At 34.7% G+C, this 26,190-nt stretch overlaps 1 protein-coding gene across 1 annotated transcript; it reads left to right on the top strand.

The window, feature by feature from the left end:
- The first annotated feature begins 1,682 nt into the window (after positions 1–1,682).
- Positions 1,683–24,821, top strand: LOC133306201 (uncharacterized). The gene is made up of 27 exons (XM_061506487.1): positions 1,683–1,992; positions 2,079–2,173; positions 2,338–2,437; positions 2,967–3,071; positions 3,265–3,427; positions 5,199–5,319; positions 5,513–5,575; positions 5,681–5,761; positions 5,886–5,980; positions 6,099–6,249; positions 6,947–7,033; positions 7,155–7,274; positions 7,353–7,481; positions 7,580–7,677; positions 7,778–7,901; positions 8,112–8,219; positions 11,774–11,915; positions 13,645–13,755; positions 13,878–14,002; positions 17,884–18,069; positions 18,188–18,298; positions 18,872–19,036; positions 19,131–19,289; positions 19,524–19,757; positions 20,547–20,714; positions 23,437–23,549; positions 23,676–24,821. Exons 1-27 carry the CDS (start codon positions 1,833–1,835, stop codon positions 24,220–24,222), a joined length of 3,861 nt encoding a protein of 1,286 aa, XP_061362471.1. The 5' UTR covers positions 1,683–1,832; the 3' UTR covers positions 24,223–24,821.
- The last annotated feature ends 1,369 nt before the right edge of the window (positions 24,822–26,190 follow it).

Raw genomic sequence — 26,190 nt, 5'->3', positions numbered from 1 at the left:
GTATTGTCTCATTTTTTTTAACAGGTTAAGCAATATTTTTATTTTTTATAAATAAGTCAGGCTATAGCCTATAATTATATTAATAATAGATTACAGATTGACTATAAAATTATTAATGTAACCTCACTTAAAAATTTAAATTATTAAGTAAAGTCTCGTCAACAATTTATATAATTTTCTAACATTTTTTTAAGCACTCAGGTTGGTCCGTTAACTCCCCTACGGAGGAAGGAATATACAAGAAGGCTTTGCAAGTAGGAACTGAATCACGCCTACAGCATCCCACGGCTGCTTGGACAATTTGTGCTGGACAATACAAGTTAGTACTCTAACCCATAGATTTCCCATCAACTTTGGCGTTTCGATAGCAATTGATCCCTGAGAGCAAAGAACAGGAGATTATATTTAGAAAGAATAACGGAAATAATTATGTGCAAGGTTATGCTACACTTTGTGAAGGAATTTTACATTTTAAAATACAAAAAGCAGTGTAATTGTACAGACTACAGTCCTACACGCAACTGAACATTAAGAGTATAGGACCTGTGACATTTCACCACATAAAGATGCCCTTCTTATCTCATCATGAGCCGCTCCCAAAGATAATCATAGTCGTCTGAAATCGTCACCAATGTTGTACAAGTTAAAGACATTAAGCATATTTATAAAGTACATATCAACACAATGAAATAGTGGCGACTGGCGAGGCACCAACATCAGCAGCAGATTCAGCACAACTCACATGTGGATAAAGACTGAAGGACTTATACGGGTATGAATTATGCAAGTCTTCTACTTCTACAGCTGACCCAACCTTTCCTACATAAATCCAAGAAATAATTTGAATATAAGTTTCAAAGAAGTATAAAAAAATTTCCTGATAAATAAATTTTAAACCATCATATTTAATATTATTTTGCACAAACTTCTTTTAAAGTAAATATTTTTATTTGAATACCATTTTTTTTTATTTAAAGTGAATAAATAATTAATGGTGTATTAATAATTAACTTAAATTGCAATCTCCACTTATCAAGATTTACCTACTCTAAAAAAAATCTCATTTTATATGAACATTTTAGCAGTATTAAATTTTAATTTTAAGTATTAAGCGTATGTTGTTAAATTAAATGAAATATTGTCAATATTTGGTATATTAGCCAAGAAGGTTAACAGTACTATAAACAGGAAAAAAATTGTTTACACAATATACAGGAACGTTAACAATGTCTTTATAGCAAAAGAATATTAATTTATATTTTTATCGGTTTTCTAGGTTTGGGTATTATTTTGTTGGGTAAAGTGTGTGTCATTTTAAAGGATGTAAATTTGAGTAATTTTAAGAAAAAGAAAGAGATAGATAAAGGAGGAGAGAGAGTTGACAAAAAAAATAAAGGTGTGGGTCCCACCTCTTTGTGAGAGTGAAAGGATATAAGTTGTGTCATTTAAAAGGATAAACATTTTTCCCTATTTTGTTTCATGCACTCGATGATGACCTGGGCAATTTACCTGAATTAAAGGACAAAAATATTAGTCTCATATTCATATAAGGTGAAAAATACATGAGTTACAAAAAAAAGAAAAAAGAAAAAGAAAGAGTGGGTCAATATTTTTGTATCTGTTTCATTTCATTCAATTAATTTTCGTCTGGACCTCAGAGAGACGACGTCGTGGAAGGCAAAGGGAAACGGTTCCCTCATTCTGGCGACTGTACTCTGGTTCCTTCTCAAATCGCAATCGTCCTCTGACGGCAGAGATCCGATCTGGTAGGCAAATCAGAGAGTGACAGCTAGCAACGAATAACTGGCCGGAGAAAGGAGAATAAGAAGATAATGGATCCGGCGAGGACGCCACTGGGGCAAATGCTATTGGAGGAGATCACTCCTGTTGTGATGGTCCTTTCTACTCCTTCTGTTGAAGAGTCTTGCCTCAAGAACGGCTTCTCCTTCCTTCAGATGCTCACTCCATTCTGCTCCTTCAACAACATCGACGGTAATCTTATCCTCCATTCCTATTTCATCTTCATCCATTAATGCTTCCGATTCGTTACTAGCATTCCTCCTTTTTGCATCTAGCAGTTCCTGTAAGGACCGCCAGTGACCAGCCATATCGCCTTCACAAGTTCAAGTTGCGCTTGTTTTATGCTTCCGATGTTAGGAATCCCGATTTGAAGGTAATTGTTCGCACGATCTTTTACGAATGCTGTGGACATGGCTTACTTCGATGTTTAGATCATGCTTGCTTGAGAGATTTTTAAACTATCTGTACTGCGTAAATAGGTTTATCTTTTAGGATTTATTATGTGGTTCTATTTGTGTATCCGCGCCTTTTTACTAGGTAGCTGAAGAGCAATTGAAGCAAGTTATCACAGAGGCAGGGGAGAAAGTGCTTTCCGAGTTGTGTTCTGATGTACCAGAAATTAATCATGAACTTGAGAGTAAGTGGCATTCACTCTATAGAATCTGTATCCGCCATGGTTTGTTTTAGTGACTATAACTGATACGTATCTCTTCGTTTATATGTAGTTTTATCTATAATCATAGATGAATGAAAACATATTATAGTTCGTGAGTAATTTAGAATGGTATTATATATTTTTGTAATTTGCTTTCTCATATACAAACCTTTATGTGTAAAATAATTTCCTATGATAGTTTAATTTATATTTGCATGCATGTACAAGTACAATTATACATCATATAAATACTATGCTTTTTGAATTGCTTGGACTTGGTAATGAGCTGAACTTGAGTACAGATTTTTAGTTTGATTAAACCTTGGGCGTGGTATATTTTTAAGTTTTTAACGATTTAATTGAACAAGCTTGAGCACCTACTAGTGCTCTGCTAGGCTCCACTTGTTTATGGCCCTAGAATGAGCTGTAAAATTTCTGTTAGTGTGATGTCAAGGTAGTTCAAGTTCTGTCCTTGTCTAAGACTTGGTTTGATCAACAAATACTTTTGTAGGTTCTGAATACAGAAATACACCATCCTGGTTTCAGTTTCTCAATAAAGAGCTTGTTCGTATGGCTTCTTTTTCAGACCATGAAGCTTTTGACCATCCTGTGGCATGTAAGATTTTGGGATTAGTTGGAGCCTTTCTTCTTCTTCTTCTTTGTCTTTTCTTTCTTCATTTTAATTTTCTCTAACAAATATAGTAATATCTTACCTAAGATAATTTGTTTTTGAAATTTTCTTCTACTTTCCTTCTTCAAAGTGTATCTTTTCAGATTTAATTGTCTTTCCTTCTTAAAATAACTTGCAGGTCTTCTAGCTGTTTCTTCAAAGGATGAAAAGCCTATTAACAGATTCGTTGACCTTTTTAATACCAACAAGCTTCCTTCCCTTCTTAATAGTGGTGCAATGGATCCAAAGATTTTGAAGCATTACTTGTTAGTGCATGATAATCAAGATGGCCCTGCAGACAGGTATAAATGTTGTGTCATTCTTGTGTTCGAGAAGCTGTTTATGCATAATAGATACATGTGACACCATACTGGTTTCCACGAAAGTTTTTTCTATTTTGGACATTATTACTTTATGCCATTCTGTGAGGTGTATCTCATATGTCTTGGGAAGGGAGATCTATGTTTTCGTGTGTAATGAAGATTGCTAGGCATGCTTTTTGGAAAAGACCTTTTAGTTGGAAATGAATGGGCATATTTCAGGAGGGGCATTGGGAGTGGGGAGCATTCTTTTGTGTCTGTAAAGAACCAATTCAACCCAAAAGCTTAAGTTGTTGGGTGAGGCTACATTAATGGTTAATGGTTTTATATATCTTTAACATGCTCCCCTCACACGAGAGTCCATTGGAATCGAAGGGTGGACAATGCATCAGGCCTAGCCTACCTGTGCTAAGAAACTCCACAAGATATAATTAATTATTAATAAATGGGGGGCGGTGTGGATCGAACCCGTAACACCGATGCTCTGATACTATGTAAAGAACCAATTCAAACCAAAAGCTTAAACTGTTGGGTGAGGCTACATTAATGGTTTTCTATATCTCTAACAGTGTCCATGTAAAGGAGTATTTGAAGTTTGGATTTTAGATACTTTTGAAAAGTTTTCTTGTGAATCTTTCTTCTACATTATTACCCATTCTCCTAATCATGAGAGATTGCTTTTAGATAAACTGATTTGGAAATTCAAAGCTCCTTCAAAAATATTTTATACGGACATTGGTATTAATGACACAAATGACTTGTTGTTTGTTCACAGGCTTTACATTACTGTCTCTCTTGACATGTGTTATGTGCTGCTCTAATCAGAATCAATTGGACCCCTGTTCTTGCCCTGCAAGGCAGCCAATTTTTTATTGAACAATTTGTTTGGGGTTCTTGGAGAACAATGGGTGTGTCCTACTCTAGAATATTTTCTGTTGGTTATATTTAAAGGTTTTGGCAATAAGGAGGGAGAAATTGTAGCATTGTGCAAAGTTTTCCCTTCTGTGGTGTATTTAGTAGGAGCGTAATGTTTGTATATGGGACTCATGCTCCTATGTCAATAAGATATGTATATGACCTCTCTTTGGTGTCTGTCATTTGTTAATTTGAGGGAGTTGCCATTTCAGACTTGGTTAGAGCTTGGGCAGCTTTGCTGGATTCTTGGCTCTTTTTACCTTGATGTTCTTTGCTTTTCTGCTCTGGAGGATTCCTTATTGTCCGTATAATTGTATCTTCTCATTTTTCTTTCTAATAAATTGCTTTTTTGGGTAAAAATGTAACACCACATTAATATGGAAAACTAATATGCAGTTGGTTTGATTATTTCCTGATTTCTTTTTAAATGAAAATAGAGAAATTGGTTTAGCAATATGTTTGGCTGAGCACAGGGTAAAGCCTATTTTTTGTGATCATTTTAAGAGTGAATTACTCTCACTTGTCTATTTTGTCCTTATTACTCTTAACATTCTTGAAAACTTACAAACTTCTCCTTTGAAGATGAAGTTTTGTATGATGTAGACTTTGTATGAAAATAATTTCAAACTTCAAAACCAGTCTCATTCTGTGAGAATGAAGACTGAAAATGAAAATTGTTTTCTTGAAAAAGAAAAAATACAGAATGAAAACTTGACAGTTGTTTTCTAGAACCTAATGCAACCTTGGGCATTCACTATCCATTATTTTTCTGTGTAGATAGTTTTTAGTAGTATGTAGTGATAGACTTGTTGAGTTTCTTCTTCTTCTTCTTCAGCAGAGCAAGTAAAATATTGACAGAAATGAGGAGTACATTTGGTACAAGTGACTGTTTGTTGCTTTGCATTAATTCTTCCCCAGATGTTGAAATCAAACATCAAAATAATCCTTGGGCTTCATATGTAAGTTTGTTTGAAGAATTTTTCTTTTCTTTTTTAAATAATAAAGTTGATTATCTACTTCATCTTCCTTGTCTTATGCTTTTTCTTTTTTTCTTTTGCATATTGGAACCCATGTTAAAAATAATATAAAATCTTGGTTTCATTTATGTGAATATATGCAACTTAGGCAATAGTCTCTTGAAATTTGTTACAGATATCTGATGCCTCACCTAGTCAAGATCTTGGATGCTTTCTTAGCATTGATGATATCAATGAGGTATATTGCTTTTGACACTGTCAACAATTGTTAGTTTCATTCTATAGGATTTATGCTTAAATTGTAGGTGCATTTTGCTGCCCCATTTTTATTTCCTGAGTACAGGTCAAAGATCTAATGCAAGATTTATCATCTAAGCACATCATTCCAAACATGGAGCTAAAAATTCGTGTGCTCAATCAACAGGTTTTTTATGTTCAGTGCTTTTTTGAGTTGGTGGTTTGAATTTGTTATTTCTGACCCACTATTTATTATTTTGACCTATATTCTGATAGCCCTTTGCCTTGTTTCTGTAATATTTCTTGTTTAGGTTTCTGCAACACGAAAAGGTTTTAAAAACCAAATAAAAAATTTATGGTGGAGAAAAGGGAAAGAAGATGGTGCAGATTCTCTCAGTGGTCCTACGTATGTTACAGAAACACACACACATATACCTGTTATGATAGAATATACATATATGCTATGCATGTAACAATCTGTTTCGGGCATTTTCCTAATATCATTTTGGTTTTCATTGTTGAAGGTATAACTTTAACTCCATTGAATCCCAGATTCGAGTTTTGGGTGACTATGCTTTCATGTTACGAGATTATGAACTTGCCCTGTCAAATTATCGCCTAATTTCCACAGATTACAAGATTGATAAAGCCTGGAAGCGTTATGCTGGTGTGCAGGTAATTTTATGCTTTCAGTTCCAAGTGGAGAGGGCCTTCAGATGGTGCAAGTTTGTTACATGGGTTTAAGTTAGTTTAGGATTTTCTGTGAAGAAGTGCTGGAAGGATGTTAAATTGGATTCGATATATCCCCCAAAATAAGGAATAACTTCCCTTGATAATATGGTACTATTTCAGAAGAATGGTTTAAGTCTATTATTTATTTCCACTCCAGAGGAAGCTTGGTTGCCCTTTTGTATTTTTTTTGGTACTGTGGGACCTGTTCCTTTTCTTAAAATACGGAACTTTGAAAGCCTGGAAATATTGGAGATGAGATACTTTACATGGCTCTCTTAGCTTGTCATCTTAGGGCCAAAGTGATCTGAATGTAACTATATAAGTAAAAGTTACATTGCATTCAGAATTTCAGATGCACATCATACCCTTTGTATTAGTCATTCTTGATGTGCCTATTGATTATTAAAGACATTTTTCAACATTGTAGTTTTATTCCTTATTTATTGACACTTGCCATACCATCCCCTACCTGAAGAGAAAAGTAAAATAATATTAAGAAGAAATCCTCCTGTTTGGAGTGTTTTATTTCCCAGTGGTTGAGTTCATTACTTTTGTTTTTTCCAAGGCCCACATTATACGCTTTCTGATCGTAGAATGTTTTGAAGATGCTCACTATTGGTTTGCCTACTTTATTTTTCAGGAAATGATGGGACTTACGTACTTCATGTTGGATCAATCTAGAAAGGAAGCTGAGTATTGCATGGAAAATGCTTTTAACACATATTTAGTATGTATGGTTTATTTTGGATCATGAGAAAGATCAAGTACTATGTTTTTCAAGAAGATGCTCTGTTATTGCTATATTCCTTTCACATTGCCTTTTTGATTTATAAACTTAATGTGTCCAGAAACTTGGATCATCGGGTCAGCAAAATGCAACACGATGTGGTCTATGGTGGATAGAAATGTTGAAGGCACGAGATCAATATAAGGAGGCAGCTACTGTTTATTTTCGTATTTGTGGTGAGGTAGTGCTTTTTTTCTTATATAAAATAATAGTAATTTGGGAATATCGTTTCCTGCTGTTGACAAATTCCTTGTCTTAGGATATCCTACTTTCTGCTGTGATGCTTGAACAAGCATCATACTGCTACTTGCTGTCTAAACCCTCCATGTTACGCAAATATGGATTTCATCTAGTGCTTTCTGGTGAGCAGTATAAAAAGTGTGATCAGGTATTGGGCTGTCACTAATATGCAGATCTTTCCCCCGTTTAATAATGCATTGCTTTTTCTTACTAATTTTCTGGCCTTCCTGACCTTGTCATGTTCAGATCAAACATGCTATCCGAACATACAGAAGTGCTCTTTCTGTTTTTAGAGGAACTACTTGGAGTTATATCAATGATCATGTTCATTTCCATATAGGACAGTAAGTTTGACTCAGTTCAGCAATATTATATTGTGATTTTTATATCAAAAAGCATAGCATCTACATTCTTTGAACTTATTTATCAAGATGATTGTTTTAGGTGGTATGCTTCCCTTGGAATGTATGATGTGGCTGTCAAGCATATGATGGAAATCTTGGCCTGTAGTCACCAGTCCAAGACAACACAGGAATTATTCCTGGGTGACTTTCTTGAAATTGTGGAGGTGATAGTGCTTCTATTTCATTCAGATTTCATATGTTTAGAACCTAATTGTTTGTATAAAATGTTTATGAACTGCCAATAGTTTGATTTGTTGTAATTCCTGAAATAGTTTGCTTTGCATGACTCTATAATTTCAGTGTTAATATGTATGTTGACTTGGACAGAAGCTAATTAATTTGACATCTTTCTTAATTTTTCATGTATATCATAGAAAACAGGAAGGACATTCGAGGTAACCAAACTTCAATTGCCTGTGATCAACATCTCTTCGCTCAAGGTCATATTTGAAGATTACCGAACTTTTGGATCACTTTCAGCTGTAAGTTGAGTCCAATTCTATGCTTCCCCATCTTTTGGGATTTGAATTTCTCAAAATGTTTTCTGCTTGCTATTTAACTAGCCCTTGTTACTGTTTAACAGACTGACTATGTGCTAGAAGGTGGGGATTATGCTTTAATGATAAATCTGTATGGGTTTGTTGTTGCCATATAATCTATCATCTAATAAGATTTTTCTTTTCTTCTCCCAAACATTTTAGTCTGTTATTCTCTCTTTTGAGAGGTATGTCACTATTACTCTAAATATCTAACTGACCTATGTATGATGCATGTAAGCACCTTGAGTTCACATGGGTACTTGGGTATCACCCTTAAAATGTAAATGAATGTCAAGCAACATGGCGTTCATCTCCCTCTCTCTCTCTCTTTATATATATATATATATATATATATAGGGTAAAGGATTTCTCCAGTCAATGGAGATAAGTTATCTCCGGTGAGCCTAAAATGACGTCGTTTTGGGAGGGGGGGAAATCAAGGTGTTTTTGTAATTTTAATATATTGCAAGGTTATATTATTCTTTATCATTATAATTTTTTAATTTTATAACCCAAAACGATGTCGTTTTGAGCTCACTGGAGATAACTTTATCTCCAGTGACTGCAGAAATACCTTTTCTATATATATATATATATATATGTAAAAAACCAATACAATCCAAAAGTCCCTCTCACACAAATGAAGGGTGGACAATGCATAAGCCTTCCTACCTGAGCTAAGAAATTCTACAATGTTTAATTATTTATTAATAAACAGGAGTGGTGAGGATTAAACTCATGTCCACTTGCTCACAGAAGCTCTGATACTATGTAAAACGCCAATTCAACCCAAAGCTTAAGCTATAAATAGAATATAAAACCATAATATGACCTTCACCTAATAGCTTAAACTTTTAGGTGAAGGCCACATTAATGTTTTATATTATATTTCTCTAATATGTTCCCTTACACAAGAGCTTATTAGGCTTTAAGGGTGGACAATGCACAGACCCACCTTCCTTTGTTAAGAAGATCCACAATATTTAATTATTTATTAATATAGTAGGAGTGGTGGGAATTGAACTCGTAACAGATTGGTCACAAAAACTCAAATACTATGTAAATAATTAATTCAATGTAAAACTTAAACTGTTAGATTAAGGCTATATTAATGATTTTATATTGTATTTCTCTAACTAACTATATATATATATGTATATATATATATATTTATATATATATACACATAGACACGTTTGCACGCGCACACATATATAAAGGGGCATATCAATTGAGAGGAGTGACCTATTGTAAGGGATGAGAAGAATCTCTCACATCCCTTGGATCAAAATTAATGGTTGAGATTAAAACACTGAATTAATGAATTTCATGGCCATGGCATGCAAGGGATCGCACAATCCTATGATTTTCCCCACCATTGATCTGATTCATGTTCGAAAACTCGTTTTGGTGAGATCATCGAGGAAGATTGTAGGATTGGTGGAATTGTATCATCCCACCGTGTTGCAAAAAATCAGAATTTGAAGACCCAACACCCACCTGATTTTAAGACCCAATTTGAATCCCCCCTTCAATTTGAAGCCCTAACCCTATTTGCTTCGTTGTGTTGTTGCTGCAGCTGCATCCCACATCCCTTTTCCCTTTTCCCGTCTCTTCCCTTCGCTAATTGGGGTTTAATGGGGTGTTTTTTTATATATTATTATGTGTGTTTGTGGTTGAATATAATTTTGTATCTGTCTTGATTTTGACTATCGTGCACGTGACCCAATCCTCTCATCACCTCCCTCTCTCTTCCTGGCTTTCTTCTCCATCTCCACACTCTTTTAATGTTGAGATTCGATATGTTTTCTTCCTTTTCTTGTATATCTCCAGCTCTCTTCTTTGTCATTCATTCTAATTAAAATTTCTTTCTAGTGGCAAAGTGATAAGAACTTTGAGGTGCACCACCCCAAAAGCTAGCTCAAAGGGTGGGAGTGCCCAAGGCCCTATAAACCCCACATTTGTTGCCTGTAGAACCAATGTGGGACTCCAAGTCTCATACCTTGCAAATGGGTCATAACATTCCACCACGCTCCGCAGTCGCGGCGCCCACGCGGGCTGGCTTTGTGCTAGTCTTTTACTAGCCCCGGGCGTACACTGCAATACTGGCGTTACCATCCGCGCCACTCGAGTGTAACCGGGAGACACAGTAGAAGGCTCTGATATTATTTGATAAGAACCTTGAGGTGCACCATCCCAAAACTAGCTCAAAGGGTGGGAGTGCCCGCCTTATAAATCCCACATTAGTTGCTCATACAACCAATGTGGGACTCCAAGTTCCATACCTTGCAAATGGGTCCTAAGTCCTAACACAAAGCAAGTACCTATAAATTGAAGAAATGACAACAACAATGTAAAAGTTCACTTTATCCCACAAAAGCAATCATTGTGTGACATTGGTTGTAAGTTCCAGAAACAATGGTAACACTAACAACAGGTCAAAGTTGAAAGCATTAATATGAAAATCACGTTTTCCCCAATTGAATTTTTCAATTTTTGTTGCCAATCCTAGAATTATGCTATGTGAACAGACTTTTGTACCCTTTATCTAACATTACATTAGCTCTTTTGTGAACAACCTTTGTCTAATACGGGGCAACCTCCTTGAGTGGGTAATTATCAATAATTCCTTCTTTTTTTAATTTTATATTCCCCTTGGTTTTCAGATTTAATGTGAATGTTTGTTTCTGTTGTTCTTCGACCTTAGTGAAACACCTTTTCCTTTCCCCTGTCAAGTACTAGTTGTGTTCCATCTTTCAGTTGCTTATTTGTCTGTATCTCTGTGTCAACCACAAAGAGCAACTCAACATGAAAGCTAAAGTTGTAGCATGAAGGAAAGAAAATGGGTTTTGATTATCTAACATTTCCATTAACATTCAAGCCCATTGCACTTGAAAGCATGAACAGACCAATCTCCATCTTGCTGATTTTTATTGTAATGAACTGTACATGATTGTCAGGAGCTCCGGGTCACGTAGACTAAAGAATCATTCTATTTGAAAGGCTCCCGGGTCTGGGCAATCTTTGCTGCTTATTATGGTCTATGCTTGATTTACTGTGAAGTTGGCTCAAGTTTTCTTCAAACAAGTAAACCAAGCTACTCAGTGGGCCATTTATAACTGGCCATTCGCAAATTAATAACCTCAATTTTAACCAAAAAAAATACAAATTTATACCATGTGGACAGTAAGAGTACCCTTTTACGGCACATATCAATTCATTCAGAGGAGATAATGGTAGGTTTCTGTACATGAATCCTTGCTGAGATGATTATTATGAAAAAAATAGAAATTATGCTTTTCCTTATGTTGTTTGCAAGGGAACTGCAATTTTTGCTATAACCTATATATGTGTTTTTAATATTTGTGTTGGTACTTTTCAAATGTTCACGGAAAGCATTTGTTTCATGGATTTTGTGGCACGTAAGCTACAAATAAGTTAATGGCCATAGTTTGATAGCTTAAAGTGTCACTACTCACTGGTAATTAACTTTTCAGGCTAACACTAGAGAAGGCTTGTGGCATTCTTTGGAGGAGGAAATGATACCATCGTTCTCTGCTGCCAAGACTAATTGGTTGGAGTTGCAATCAAAGCTTGTCCCAAGAAAGCACAGTCAATCAAATGTTTGTGTTGCAGGAGGTACGTGGTAGAATTTCATCTGAACTCGATAATTGAATCATTATGTATCATTTTACTTCACTTGAATATCTTTCCAATATTGTCTTCAATCCTGATTTTTGGAGGATATGAAATGTTCATTTTCTGCCATACATTTGCATAATAGTAATACAGTTTTGACTCATTAAAGGAATAATGGTAGATAAGAATTGAGGGCAGAGAAAAAGCAAAAAGGCGTTGAACTTTGGACCACTAAATTGATCAAACCATGATTTTATGATTGATTCTAGCTCTGGGGCTACTGATAGTTGTAGTGAAAACTGCTAGCGATACACGTGTTCTTACAGTTAAGCCATGAGAGCAGGAAGTTGGCTTGCTTCAGAATGCTAATACTTTTTAAATGTATGCTAGTAGATTTTACGAGTTATTGTAAAATACATCATATTTTTTGTTTTCTTATTAGAAAGACTATCCATTGTGTAATATTTTATATTGATTTTGAGTCATCATCTAATAATATAGTTTGAAGTTGCTGAGTGTTTTATATTTCGTTTTTTTTTTTTTGTTTTTTTTTTGGTTCAAAACTATGTATTGTCTTTGCATCCTTGACAGAGTTATGGTTAAGTATTCTGTGAGTTCCAATAATAAGCCATGCATATCTTCAACATTTATTCTGTTATCACGTAGACACATGGAAGATTTTAGCAACGTTGTGATCTGGATTAGACAATCAGGAGTATACTGCTGGAGTGAAACAAGAGGGTTATTTGTGTTGTAATATTTTCATTGTTGCTAACTTAAGTGTTGAAATAGTGTCCGGAAATTTTGGCATGTTGTCAAGGATTGCCTCCACCTCACACTCGCTAGTTGGGTTTAATGGGGAGTGAGGTTTTTTTTTTTTTTAACTTTTGGCATGTAGTCATGGTAATTATGTATTAAAAATAATTGACATATTTTATTATCCTCCATTATTGTAGAAAAGGGACTGACTTGAGGAGAATCATTGATGCCATTCTTTTGGGGAATTAAATTGCACTTGTCAGTTTATGAAGTGACGGATTTTTACTTGAAATTAATTAGAAAATTTGATGACATTTGGACTTTCTTGTGTAAATTTTGTTGATATTAAATATAAAAATGTGATGCAGAGTTGGGTAAAAGGAATTTTGACCTAACCAGGATTGGATTCATTGTAATTTCATTATGTTATGAACCAACTCTCACAAAAGTTTAAGGTTTTGGATTAAAACACATGAATGATTTTATATTTAGCACGCTTCTTCATGCAAGAATCATTATGGCCTGAAGCCTGGATAGTGCATAGATCCATCATATCTTGTGCTGAAATTTAACTTATATTTGGAAGAATGAAGACTAAAAGGTCATGAGTTTGAAAATGGGAAACAACCTCTTTGCAAATATACAAGGGTAAGATTGTGTACAAGGATTGCCATCACCTCTGCCCTCATTAGTTGGGGTTTAATGAAGAGGGATTTTTTTTTTTGGTATGAATGAAGGCAACAATGATCGAACTCTAAACCACATGGTCATAGGCTCCGATACCATATCATGAAACAACTCACCCAAAATCTTAAGCTCTTGGATGAAAACACATGAATGATTTTATATCTAATATATTTTATTTCATTTTCAAAAGTAAATTTATGCAAGGAATCGATGCAAGAGGCTTACTTTTTTTTTTCCCTTGTGCTTTATTGGTGCATTGTTAAACAATGGCACCCATTTGCAGAAGCTGTAAACGTGAATATTGAATTCAAAAACCCTCTACAAATCTCAATTCCCATATCTGGTGTTACACTCATATGCAAGCATTCTGCTAGTACTGATCAAGTTAGTTCGGGTAAGCTATGGGTTTCTGTTTATGTCTTCTACCATTTTTTTATTGCTCTCTTTATCTTTTTAATATTTAATAGTGGTAGCCTTTTTCTTAGGATTGGTAATAGTTTTTCATGGGTTCTACAGATGAAAATGAGTCAAATGTGGAGAATGACAATGAGTTTGACCACTTCAAGGATCTGAGCTCAGACAATGCCTCATTTTTGGTGTCTGAGGTTGATTTCTTACTAGGAGGTGGTGAAACAACCATGGTGAGTTTGCTTTAGAACTTCCTTTCAGTAGAAAAGATCTTGTTTTGACTAAAAATATGCGAATTGAGTTGCATTGTGGATAATCAAGAACTTCTGCATATGCTTCTTAATTTTGACTAGTAATATCAGAATTTAGTTGCATTGTGAAAAATTAAGAAATTCCCCATTTCCATCTTAATTTTGTGCGCTTTTGCAATGAAATTGAAGCTTGAGTAGAATGACACTGGACTTGAGTTCTGGAAGATGTAGATAATTGGTCTTTATAGCGAAGTAGAAGTGAAACTCCCAAATGGTGTATCTCTTTTGTTTAGATCCTCTCCCTTGTGAATAAGGCAGGCTTAAATGTAAATTTGGGGAAAAATAAAATTGATTGTTTTTGCTTTTATATTAAAAAATGAGTTTGGAATTTATATTTAACTGATTAAATGCAGGTACTCTTAGTTTAAAATTGTAAGAATTTTTGCATATCTGTTTTTAAGGGTTTGGAGGAAAGGAGGGCATGATTTTGTGGCTATGCTTGCTGTTTGCAGGGATTGATTCAGAGATGAAATGTTTGATTTCTTTTGGGGTTGTGAATAAAATAAAATTTCTTAATCTTTTCATACTTTTCATTTGGGTTCATCTGCCACCGACCCCAACTAGTTTTGGATAAAGATGTTGTGAATAAAATAAAATAATCAAATTAATATTTGAAGTGCAAAAATTAAGTGAATTCATGCTGTATTTGTTGAAATTAAGTATATCTTCTTAGCCTAGATTTATCTATGGTAGAGTCTACATAAACTTAGTACCAAAACAGAATATATAAACCTTTTTGACCATTATTCTTTCTAAAAATGGTGATCAAAAGAATTTTTTATGTCCCCTTTCTACAATTTTTCTGTGTTAGTAATAATCAAACAATTTATAAGAAGTGAATATATCATCTTAGATCTTTGAATCTATTTTCTGCTGTAATTATAACAGAAATTATATTTCACTTCACATGTAGTACACAAAAGTAGATACCAAGTGTATAAATTATCTAATAAAAGTTAAAGACTTCATAAATGTCATTGATACTTTGCAGTTTGCACAATTCAAATTGTTAGTGAGTATTAAATTTTTATTATTGGTTGGTAATTTGTCTCTACTGTAAAGCTTTTGGTTGTAGTCTAGTGGTGGGATTTTTAAACAGCCGTTTGTGTTTGTAAAGAATCTTGGGATACACCACCCCAAAAACTAGCTCAAAGGGTGGGAGTGCCGTGGTGTTCTGTACCAAAAAAAAAAAAAAAAGGGTGGGAGTGCCCAAGACCTTATAAACTTCACATTAGTTGCACATACAATCAATGTGAGACTATATATCTCAACACGCCCCCTCACACGAGAGCCCATTGGGCTTGAAGAGTGGACAATGCAACAGACCCAGCGTACCTGTGCTAAGAAATGTCACAAGAGAAAGTGGGGGGCGGCGAGACTCTGATACCATGTAAAGAACCTTGGGATACACCACCCCAAAAGCTAGCTCAAGGGGTGGGAGTGCCCAATGCCTTATAAACTCCACATTAGTTGCACATACAACCAATGTGGGACTATATATCTCAACAGTGTTCAACTATTTTTGGATAGGGTTACAAATTTTGCTTCGTTGTTGTGCTCTTTTCAAGGGCTGGTTGTGATATATATTCAAATCAAATGGATTGCAGAGCACTTGGTTTGATGCATGCAATTTTTTTTAATGAACAAAAAAAAAAAACTAATTAAGGGAGAATAGATGAAGAGTATAAGGGGGTGGAAGAAAAGATATCCTCCTAAAAAGGAAAAAATAACGTAAGTATAGGCAAAGAAAAGCCCTTGAAATTGTGTGCATTCTGCTCTAACTAAATACACCAGAGAATACCAAAACTGGCATACTGCCACAAAGTTTTATCCCCCTTTTTCTTTTCCTCACAAAACCTTCAAAATGTGTCATGAGAAACTGCTACAAGGTGGAAAGAAACACCCATTACACTCCAAAAACTCCAGACAGACTATTCTTTAAGAAAGTAGCTGCCTGATAATGCAAAATACAAGAGAATGTCTTTTTTTTTTCTTTAGATAATTATGTGATAAATCTTATACAATATTTTTAAAATGTGTTTTTTGTACCTATTGAAGTGTGGAGAGGCCTGGGGGATGTGGCAATAAAATGGTTGACCAATCTTTTTAATAAGATTCTCCAGACGAATAAGATGCCTGATGTATGGAGGAAAAGTATGATTGTGCCTATCTACAAAAACAAGGGAGATATACAGAATTGTTCAAACTATAGAGGCATTAAGCTAATGAGTCATACTATGAAGCTGTGGGAGAGGGTTATTGAACATCGCTTGAGGAGAGATACCAAGGTTTCTGTAAATCAATTTGGATTTATGCCAGGAAGATGTACCATGGAAGCCATTTTCTTGATGCGACAACTAATGGAAAGATACCGAGAAAAGAAGAAGGACTTGCATATGGTGTTCATAGACCTTGAGAAAGCATACGATAGGGTTCCAAGGAAAGTTTTATGGTGGGTCCTGGAGAAGAAAAAGGTTCCATTAAAGTATGTAAAGGCAATCAAGGATATGTATGATGGGGCTACTACATGTGTAAAAGCTTGTAACGGATCATCAAGTTATTTTCCTATCACGGTAGGTGTACACCAAGGGTCGGCTCTAAGTCCTTACCTATTTGCCTTAGTTATGGATGAACTAACAAAAGATATTCAAGAGGAAGTGCCATGGTGTATGCTTTTTGCAGACGATATTGTGCTTATTGATGAGAGCAAGGAGGGTGTTAATAGAAAACTTGAATTGTGGAGAAGCACATTGGAATCCAGAGGATTCACATTAAGTCGAAGCAAGACTGAGTATCTGAAGTGTGAGTTTTCTCTGGTACAAGATGAGGACCAAGAACCTGTGCATCTAAATGGTCAAGAGGTACCCAAAAAAAATGCTTTTAAATACTTGGGCTCCATTTTACAAAATGGTGGAGAGATTGATGAGGATGTAAATCACAGAATCAGAGCAGGGTGGATGAAATGGCGTAGTGCATCTGCATTTTTGTGTGACCGCAAAATTCCCCTGAAGTTAAAAGGAAAATTCTATAAAACGGCAGTACGACCGGCAATGCTATATGGAGCGGAATGCTGGCCAGCACATAGGCAACATGAGCATAAGATGGGAGTAGCAGAGATGAGGATGTTAAGGTGGATGTGTGGGTACACAAGGATGGATAAGATAAGAAATGAAGATATTCGACGAAAGGTCGGAGTAGTACCGGTAGCCGAGAAGATGAGAGAACATAGATTGAGGTGGTTTGGGCACGTGATGAGAAGACCCATGGATGCTCCTGTAAGAACAGAAGTTTGTTACCAAGAGCTAAACACAAAAAGAGGCAGAGGTAGGCCGAAGCTTACTTGGGGGAAAGTAGTAAAACAAGATTTAATGGAGTGAGATATAGATTGGCGGACAGTATGTCTTAGAAAGGAATGGAGAAAAGCTATAAGTATGGTGGAGGGTTAGACCCGCTGTTATTCCTATGTTCCAGATGGTCCTTTTTTAGTCCTTTTCCCCTTCATTTCCCCCACTTCTTCTTGTCCCTTTCTTTTTTACTTTTATTTATTTATATATACATATATTTTTATTTCATTTTATTTTATTTTATTATTTTATTTGTGTATTTTTATTTATTTATTTATTTATTTATTTATTTTTTATTTTTTTTTACTTTTTTTCAACCGTTTTGTATCTTTCATGTGGGTTCATCTACCACCGACCCCAATTAATTTGGGATAAAGGTGTTGTTGATGTTGATGTTGATGTTTTTTGTATCTAGTTATCAAATTTGCAAAATTGATATTGTCAAGTACCTTTTCCCAGGTTCAACTATCAGTTACTCCCAGGGCAGAGGGTACTCTTGAAATTCTTGGTGTTAGGTGGAAACTGTCAGGTACAATAGTTGGCTTTCACAATTTTGAGTTGAGCCACCCAAAGAAGAATATTGTAAAAGGAAGAAGGAAAGCAAAGCACTTGCCTAATGAGAAATTTAAATTTTTGGTGATAAAGGTGTGTGCTGGTATCCTACTCTCTCTCTTTATTGTCATTTTTCCAAATGAATTTCTCTTCTCCTTCGTGTAGTCTCAAGTTTATACTAAAGAAGCTTTTTTCCCTTCCTAAATCACAGAGCATACCCAAGCTTCAGGGTTCCATTCACCCTTTACCTGGAAAGGCATATGCTGGAGATTTGCGGCAACTTGTTCTGGAATTGAGGAATCCATCAGAGTTTCCTGTTAAGGTACCATGTTTGGAGATAAATTGGTCTAAAATCCAAATAGCAATTACTTCTAGAACACACTAGAACACACACACACACACACACGGTTTACCATTAAACGTGTAATGGTTTACCATTAGACGTGGGGATTGTTACTAATTGGTGCGGTGTGGTGTAATTATGGAGTTGTGGGTTTAGGTGTAATTATGGAGTTGTGGGTTTAGGTGTAATTATGCTGTCTGACATCCCTGTATTGGGTGGAACTTGCTTTCCTCCTGCACTTTCTTGCATGCTATTTTTCTAAACACTTAATACATTTGTGGTTTTGGCATGATAGAAATCAGAGATACAAAGAAAATGATATAAAATCTAAGAAAATGAGAAAAACAGAGAGAAAATGAAGCTTCTCTCAGAAGAAAATATGGGATAAACTTTGTTGAATATGAAAAATCTGACACAATAGCTCGATGATTCAGTATATATAGAATCCTATCACTAACCGAACAAACCACTAATTGAATAGTAACTGACTTTCTAATTAAACTAACTGTACAGTAACAGAACCTAACAGTTTAGACTACTCCAACATGGCAGAATCTTAAAATGAAGATAAGTCATCCTAGATTCCTGATTATGGGGAATCAGGAAAATATGCAGTCAGAGTTTCCTGCTTGCTTGACAAAGAGGACAGATTCAGCACAAAGTGATACACATTCTAATCCTAATATCATGTCTGACACAGTCTTTTTGTTTCCAGAGGTCAGTATTGAATCTTTACAATGTAAGTTGTGTATTAGGAATTTGATCTCAATGCATCTATGGACTTGGTCACATGAATGACACTTCATTTCAGGGCACTTCAGTTCAAGGGGAAACACCTTTCTTGTGGCCTCTTTGGTTTAGAGCTGCTGTTCCGGGTGATATTTCTCTTTACATGAGCATATATTATGAGATGGGAGATATATCAATTGTCATCAAATATCGCACTCTTCGCTTGCATTACAGTGTGCAGGTTAGTAAACGGATACAAACAGTGCAACTTTTTGGGCTTCATTGGTTTTATTTTCTTTCTTTATATTGTAATTTTTTTTACAATGGTGTCTATAAAAAATAATTGAATTATTATGTTCTATGATTTTTCACTGCATTATTTGAGTAAAATTTTTTTTCTGTTAAATGACTCATTTCCATATTTACTAGATATAGACCTAGTTAATTCTCAAGTGCTAAAATTTGGTGATCATAGGTATTACCATCATTGGATGTCTCATTTCAAATCAGTCCTTCTCGATTAAGAATACAAGAATTTCTCGTTCGATTGGATGTTGTTAACAAGACAAACTCAGAAAGTTTCCAAGTTTATCAGTTGTCATCTATTGGGCACCACTGGGAAATCTCATTACTTCAATCTCCTGATACTATTTTTCCTTCACCAATGTTGATGGCTGGCCAAGCAATATCGTGTTTCTTCACGCTAAAGGTCAGTGATATAGTTTTTGATTTTGTGATTCATCAATGTAACATATTTTCGTAATGGCAAACAGGTTTCATTTGGGGGGTGTTATTGAAATGTGAAAAAAAGGATAAGTAATTTGTTAATTGGTATAATATACATATTTTTAATTGATGATGTACTTTAAACAGATAAGTTATAGGGATAATTCCAATTAAGGGCGGGTCACTTGAAACAAAATGTTGGGCTGCATGAATCTTTTAGTGGTTATTTTGTTGTAAAACATGTTATTGATCAAATTGTCTATCACCATTTCTTTTCTCTCCGTATATTAGAGAAAAGAAAATTCCTTTAACTTGTTTTTGTATTGTTTGATCATATTGAACTTAGATAAATCCCAGCTTCTTGAGATTATTTGATTTTATGCGGTTTTATTTGGTAATTTAATCTAATAATCTTGTTTATATAGATTATTTTTCTTTATTGTTCTCTGAAAGACTGTTTCTAATTTTTTTTCCTTCTGAAATAACCTGAAAAAAATAGAATGATTGATTAGTGAAAAACTTAGATGCCGAAGCTCAGGGATGGTCTACGTTTCAATATTTCAGAATCCGCATATTCAAATGCTCAGTTATCTAGCTTGCCTGTTTTCTCGACTTGGTTTCATCTGACAAACCATTTAGTATTATTCTATTATATATCCATTATTTTTGTATGCTTTTGTTCACGATGTGCTGGCCACTTAAGATTTGTTTGTCTGTGTGTGTGTGCACATGATGATTACAGTTCTCTAAATTAGGCTATTTTTTCCTTCAGAACTCAAGGAGATTATCATCATCAGAGGACAGTATATCTACCATTCCTGTCACCGGTGATGTAAGATTGGTTCCCCAAAGCAGTGAGGATTTAGTCTACAATATAAACAGTGCACCTTTGGTCAATTTCCACCATTACGAAAGATTGCAGCAGGAACTGTCACACGAGGTAGACATTTATTTTGTTTTTATATTGTCCAACCAAACTGTATCTTTTTTTTTTTTTCAGTTGAATTTCATATCATTATTTAGGTATTGCCTGGTTGAGTAGGTGAAAGTGGGAAGGTGGAAAGCAGATGATGTGTTAAAAATGATTTTTAGCCAAGTGTGAACATAAATCAATTTTTTTCTCCCCGTGCCTTTATTTTTGGGTACTAAGCAAATGTAAATATATATTCATTGCAAATCTTTTCACCAACTCAACCAAGCACACTTCTACCATTACTATTATTTTCTTAAAATCTGCATTGTACGCAAAGGGATTTTCCTTGCCCATAAATTTTCTTTGGGATAGGATTATATTCTTAGCTTCTCTTTGGTGCTTGGCCCATGGTTGCTTCATGAGTATTGGCACACCGTATTTATAATGGGATGGGGTTGCCCTATTGCAGTCCTAGTTTCTTTGTTTCACTTGTTAAGCACATATTGGGGGAGCTCGAAATTAACAAACTAAGTGAGCTTGACTTTATGTTTCAACACAAAACCTTAAGGCATTCGGTTCATATGCCTTTCCATTTACATGGTACTCGCTTAATCCATTCTTAACATGTGAGACTTTTTCACTCACATTTTAACTCCCAACATTCTTCCCCTCAAGTGTGAGTCTCAAGCCCACCATTTACTCCCCTGCAAGCGGAAGCTTATTCTAGTATTTTATGGGGTTAAACCAAGATTTAACACTTGGCTTCACAACATGGTTGAGAGATAACAAGCCCAAACTGAATCAACCACCGTCTCCAAATACTCACCCTAGCCAAACACATGGCTTGCCCAACTGGGGCCCAGCCAAACAATTGGCTCTAATATCACTATTAAGCAACCAACTCTCCCACAAGTTTAAGTTGTTAGGTGAAAGCAGATGAAAGATTTTATATTATTTTTATGAGGGAGGATCCACTTACCACCACTAAAGTATACCACCTTTACAACCAATATGATTACCGTTGGATTAAAATTAAATCTAATGGCTCACGATTAATCATTATAATCATAATTTTTTATCTTTCATTCTCTCACATCTTCTCTCATCCTCTCACAACTCTCTCTAGGTCTCCCCGTATTTGATCCTTTTTTTTTTTTCATATTTCAAGGTAAAGTTCTTCCGAAATATGAATTGCCATTCCAAAGTACCTAACTGAGATGTATTTCCTTGCACCCATGGGCCATTTTTCCGGCGCCGATGAAGCCCAGAGTGTAGGTATCAGCGGGGATTGGAACGATTTCCATTTTTTTTCTTGTTAAATGGCAGAGAAATCAACCTCAACTCTGGAAGTGTCGTTGTTTATTATGATTTGAGACTACCATTTTTTATCTTTTCCTTATATATTCTCCAAGTAGCTAGCACCTTTATTATTTGCTCAAGAGTTATGACATGAACGTTGTTCATCACCTGGACTTTGATGCTCCAACTCGTGAAAATGCACATCTTTTGCCTGATGACAAAGTACTTTACATGATTCAGCGTATGATTTTTAATTACTTGAAATCGAAACAATAATGTTTCAGTAACCATTGTAGTGAACCGAGGCATTCTAATTAAGGGATTACATGATTCAGCATACGATTTTTAATTACTTGAAATCGAAATAGTAAATCGAGTTGGATGATAAGAATGGAACAACTTTATCTTGAACTATGAAAAAAACGGATTCAGCGTCTGTAAACCCTAGAAAAAAAGGATCAAATACGGAGACCTAGAGAGAGTTGTGAGAGGATGAGAGAAGATGTGAGAGAATGAAAGGTAAAAAATTAGGATTATAATGATTAATCATGAGCCATTAGATTTAATTTTAATCCAACGGTAATCATATTGGTTGTAAAGGTGGTATACTTTAGTGGTGGTAAGTGGATTCTCGCTCTATTTTTATATTATATTTCTAATTGTTTCCTTACTTTTATATTGTCTTGTTTTATTTTTCCTGAACTCTAGGATATTTTATCATCTCCCTATTGTACTTCTCTTATTTTTAATAATAATTTTTTTCCACTGAAAAAAATATTCCTTTAAAATCAGTAGTCTTCTGATTTCATGCTTGGTGTGAGTGCAATACAAAAATTCAATGTAATATCAAAGTTTGCAATTCGCATCCATTAAACTACTGATAAATGACATGAAATTTTTTAAATCAGTTCAAAAATGATACACACGACTTAACTTTGGCAAATTGCTCATTATGAATTTCTTCGTTAAACTTTAACATTGATCAATTTAATACTTAAATTTTTTGAAATCTATTCAATACTTCAATTCAGTAAGCTATCTTTTATTGCTATTTCTTATTTAGCTTACTACATTTTTTTTAAAAAATTATTTGTAGGCCTAATATGAACAATAAGAATAGAGCAAGAAAAGTATCAAAGTTTCAATTAGCTATTAGAACATATTTTTATCTATATTGATTTTTTATTGTATCACTAGATTTCATTTTTTTTCGTTGGATAGCTAACTAGTTAGCTAGATTATGAGAATATTTCATTATTTAATGAATATTTCAGAATGTTCTTAATTTGTTATGACAGCAGCTGGCTTAGTTTCTAGATTAAGGAATTTCAAAATTTTAAGGACAAATTTGATTTCTTGTTCATCATAGAACATTTAGGATTGACTCAATCTATATCATTGTTTCTTCTCTTCTATTACTGACACGAGCTTCATCTGTTTGTAGGATCAGGGTGACTTAAATACTGTTGATTTTGTATTGATCTCTCGGCCACTCAAGAGTAACAACAATCCTGGTTTTTCTGATCCTCCTCATGTTATGTCTCATCATGCGTGTCACTTCAGGCATGTTTCATTACATACATAATGCTTCGGATTTTGATTTTATGATAAATTTGATATATTCATGTGTATGTTATTTACTTGCCTTTTTTGTGGGGTTTTTGTTGATCTTTTTCTGTCTCCTGATAGTACTGCTAGCACGGGCCCTATTTCTTGGCTAGTGGATGGACCTCAAACCTTGCATCATGACTTCTCTGCATCCTTCTGTGAAATAAATCTGAAGATGCTTTTTTACAATTCATCTGGTGTCACTGCTTTTGTGCGCATTGACACTTTAGATTATGCTGGTAATGGTGGTCATACGAACATTGTAAGTGTGGTTCAATCAGCAACTCCTGATAACCAAGCAGGGTGGCATGATGTCGCACCAGTGAATGAACTCAAAGTCACATCAAATGTTCTTGAAAACCAACGAGGTAAGGTACTTTCAATGGAAAGTGTCTCGCCATACATTTGGTCTGGATCAAGCTCAACCGGTCTCCACCTTGAGCCTATGTCCTCGGCAGAAATTCCACTTCAGATCTGTGTGTTCTCTCCGGGGACGTATGACTTGTCAAATTATGTTTTGAATTGGAATCTTCCATCTAAAGGTCAGGGAGACAGTGATGAAAAGAGGCAACATTCAGGCAAGTGCCAGGGCTATAAATACTATCTTACTGTGCTCCAATCCACTTGAGAAGTTGGTAAATGTTTTGCTGCCCATTTATCACTCACGAGAATTTTTGATCTGATTTGTAACTGTGGGCTGTATATATAAAATACGTTTCCATATATTGTTAAGCGTCAATAGGATCAAGGAACCATGTAAAAAGTTCGGTGAAAAAATGGTAGAACGCAAGTTCTTTTTGTCCAAACGATATGACGGTGAAAACATACAACTCATGGAACAGGGCTAGCGCATTTGGACTGGCTAGATTTGAACAGGCTAGCAATTATTTTTTGTAAAGACAATCTCAACAGTTTTTGGTATACAGCGCGTTAACAAAGGATGGAAAGGCATTGTTGAGCACATGTAATCGAATCAGAGTTTTTACCCCTATAGGTGGGATGCACGGTGTAAGCAGCGGAAGAATTGGTTATTGTTCTTTCTCAATTTTCTAGATACGATCGAAAGCAGTTCAGAGTGCTTTAGTTTTAAGACTTGCAGAGCTGTAAGACAGGAAGGCTTGTTACAGTGTAAAAAGTTATTTACAAATTATTTGCGATGATTTGATCAAAGAGTATAAGTTTATTATTACAGTAATGTGATTTTTTTTAGTGTTAATATAAAAAGTTTAACAGTGGATAAACTTTAAGCTGAACTAGGTGTCAGCAAGGTTAGTTGCACTTTTCATGTGTGTTGAAAATTTGCATTGGATGTTGGGTGGACTTGTTTGAGCTTTAATAAGGAAAGGGACATGTATAGTATGTTAATGATATAAGTTCCTTCCAATGTTATTCACACAACTCACATTGTAAAGTGCGTTGTTGTTTTTGACGAAGAAAAAGAACGGATGAAGGAAAAAGAAAGTATTGATTGATGTAATATGAGCTATTGTTTGTAAGTACCATTTTCTAAAAATTAGAAGTTGAGAAAGAAGTGCAGTACTAAAGAAAATGCTTTGTCTTGTTCACTAAGTTGAGGCTGCATAAAGACACGTGAACATTGATTAGAGGTTCAAATTTTGAGTTAGGGTGGGTAGACACTTGGATGAATAAATTGACACCGACTCTATTTTAAGTGTAAAATTGATGCAAGGAGTTGTATGATATTATTTTATTTTTAGAAGTTATTTTTTTCATCTTTTGAATTAAGTACTAAACTTTTTTTTTAAGAGATTTTTGCTTTTTTTTAAATAGAAAATTACAGCTGCGATGGAAATTTTCAAATGTTTTTCTTTTAAAGGAAAAGCACAAATAAACAAGGCATTGACCTTTCGTTTCTTTTTCTTCCTCTTGCACCTATTATTTTTATTTTTAAAAAAGGAAGAAGTTATGGTTGTAAAAATGGCTTATCACGAGTTTAAGAGAAGACAATTGAATGATAAATATGTGATAAGGGTTAAAATATAAGATAGATAGGATATTTTTACTATCAAAAGTTCCTATTATCAAAATTTACTACCACTATAATATAATTATGTATTTCTGGAAATTTATTAAAAGTTATTTTTTTTTTCTTCAGAAATTTTTCAAAGATTATCGGTCGAAAAGTGAGATCCAATGGCTGAAAAGTGATTGTAGATTAATAGTAGGAACATTTGGTAGTAAGAATATTTCACTTCAATATAAAATCTAATAACTTTTTAAAAGTATATACGTAACTTTTAAATGATTATTATCATTTTTGGTTTTTTAATAGAATCTTTCCATATGGTATTGGAAGACTAATGTCATGGAATTGGTTCAGGTGTCGTTCCAAGGCAGAGATATGTCTCAATAGTATTTTTTCTCCACATATATAAATATCATAAACTCAAGACACATGTTTAAGGACAAACAAATTTAAATATTACAAATTAAATAAGAAAATATGAAAAAGTAGCATTTCAAAACTTATTTGAGAATGTATAGCAACCACTCGCGTTCAAAATAGGGTAGGACTGGTCGTACCAAAAAGTAGGATCGTTAGGGGTTCGGTCGCGCCCAAACACGTGGCACAAAA

The sequence above is a fragment of the Gastrolobium bilobum genome, unplaced genomic scaffold, assembly GCF_033153095.1.
Source record: "Gastrolobium bilobum isolate Gb01-03AN ecotype WA unplaced genomic scaffold, APGP_CSIRO_Gbil_v1 utg6649, whole genome shotgun sequence".
NCBI lineage: Eukaryota > Viridiplantae > Streptophyta > Magnoliopsida > Fabales > Fabaceae > Gastrolobium > Gastrolobium bilobum.
This window is presented reverse-complemented; position numbering and strand designations above follow the sequence as displayed.

Excerpts from the sequence above, each read along its gene's own strand:
- LOC133306201 (XM_061506487.1), top strand. The coding sequence starts at position 1,833 with ATGGATCCGGCGAGGACGCCACTGGGGCAAATGCTATTGGAGGAGATC. Across the intron at positions 5,762-5,885 it reads TTCGTGTGCTCAATCAACAG|GTTTCTGCAACACGAAAAGG; the intron begins GTTTTTTATGTT and ends TTTCTTGTTTAG. Across the intron at positions 18,299-18,871 it reads CATCAGAGTTTCCTGTTAAG|AATCTTAAAATGAAGATAAG; the intron begins GTACCATGTTTG and ends CCAACATGGCAG.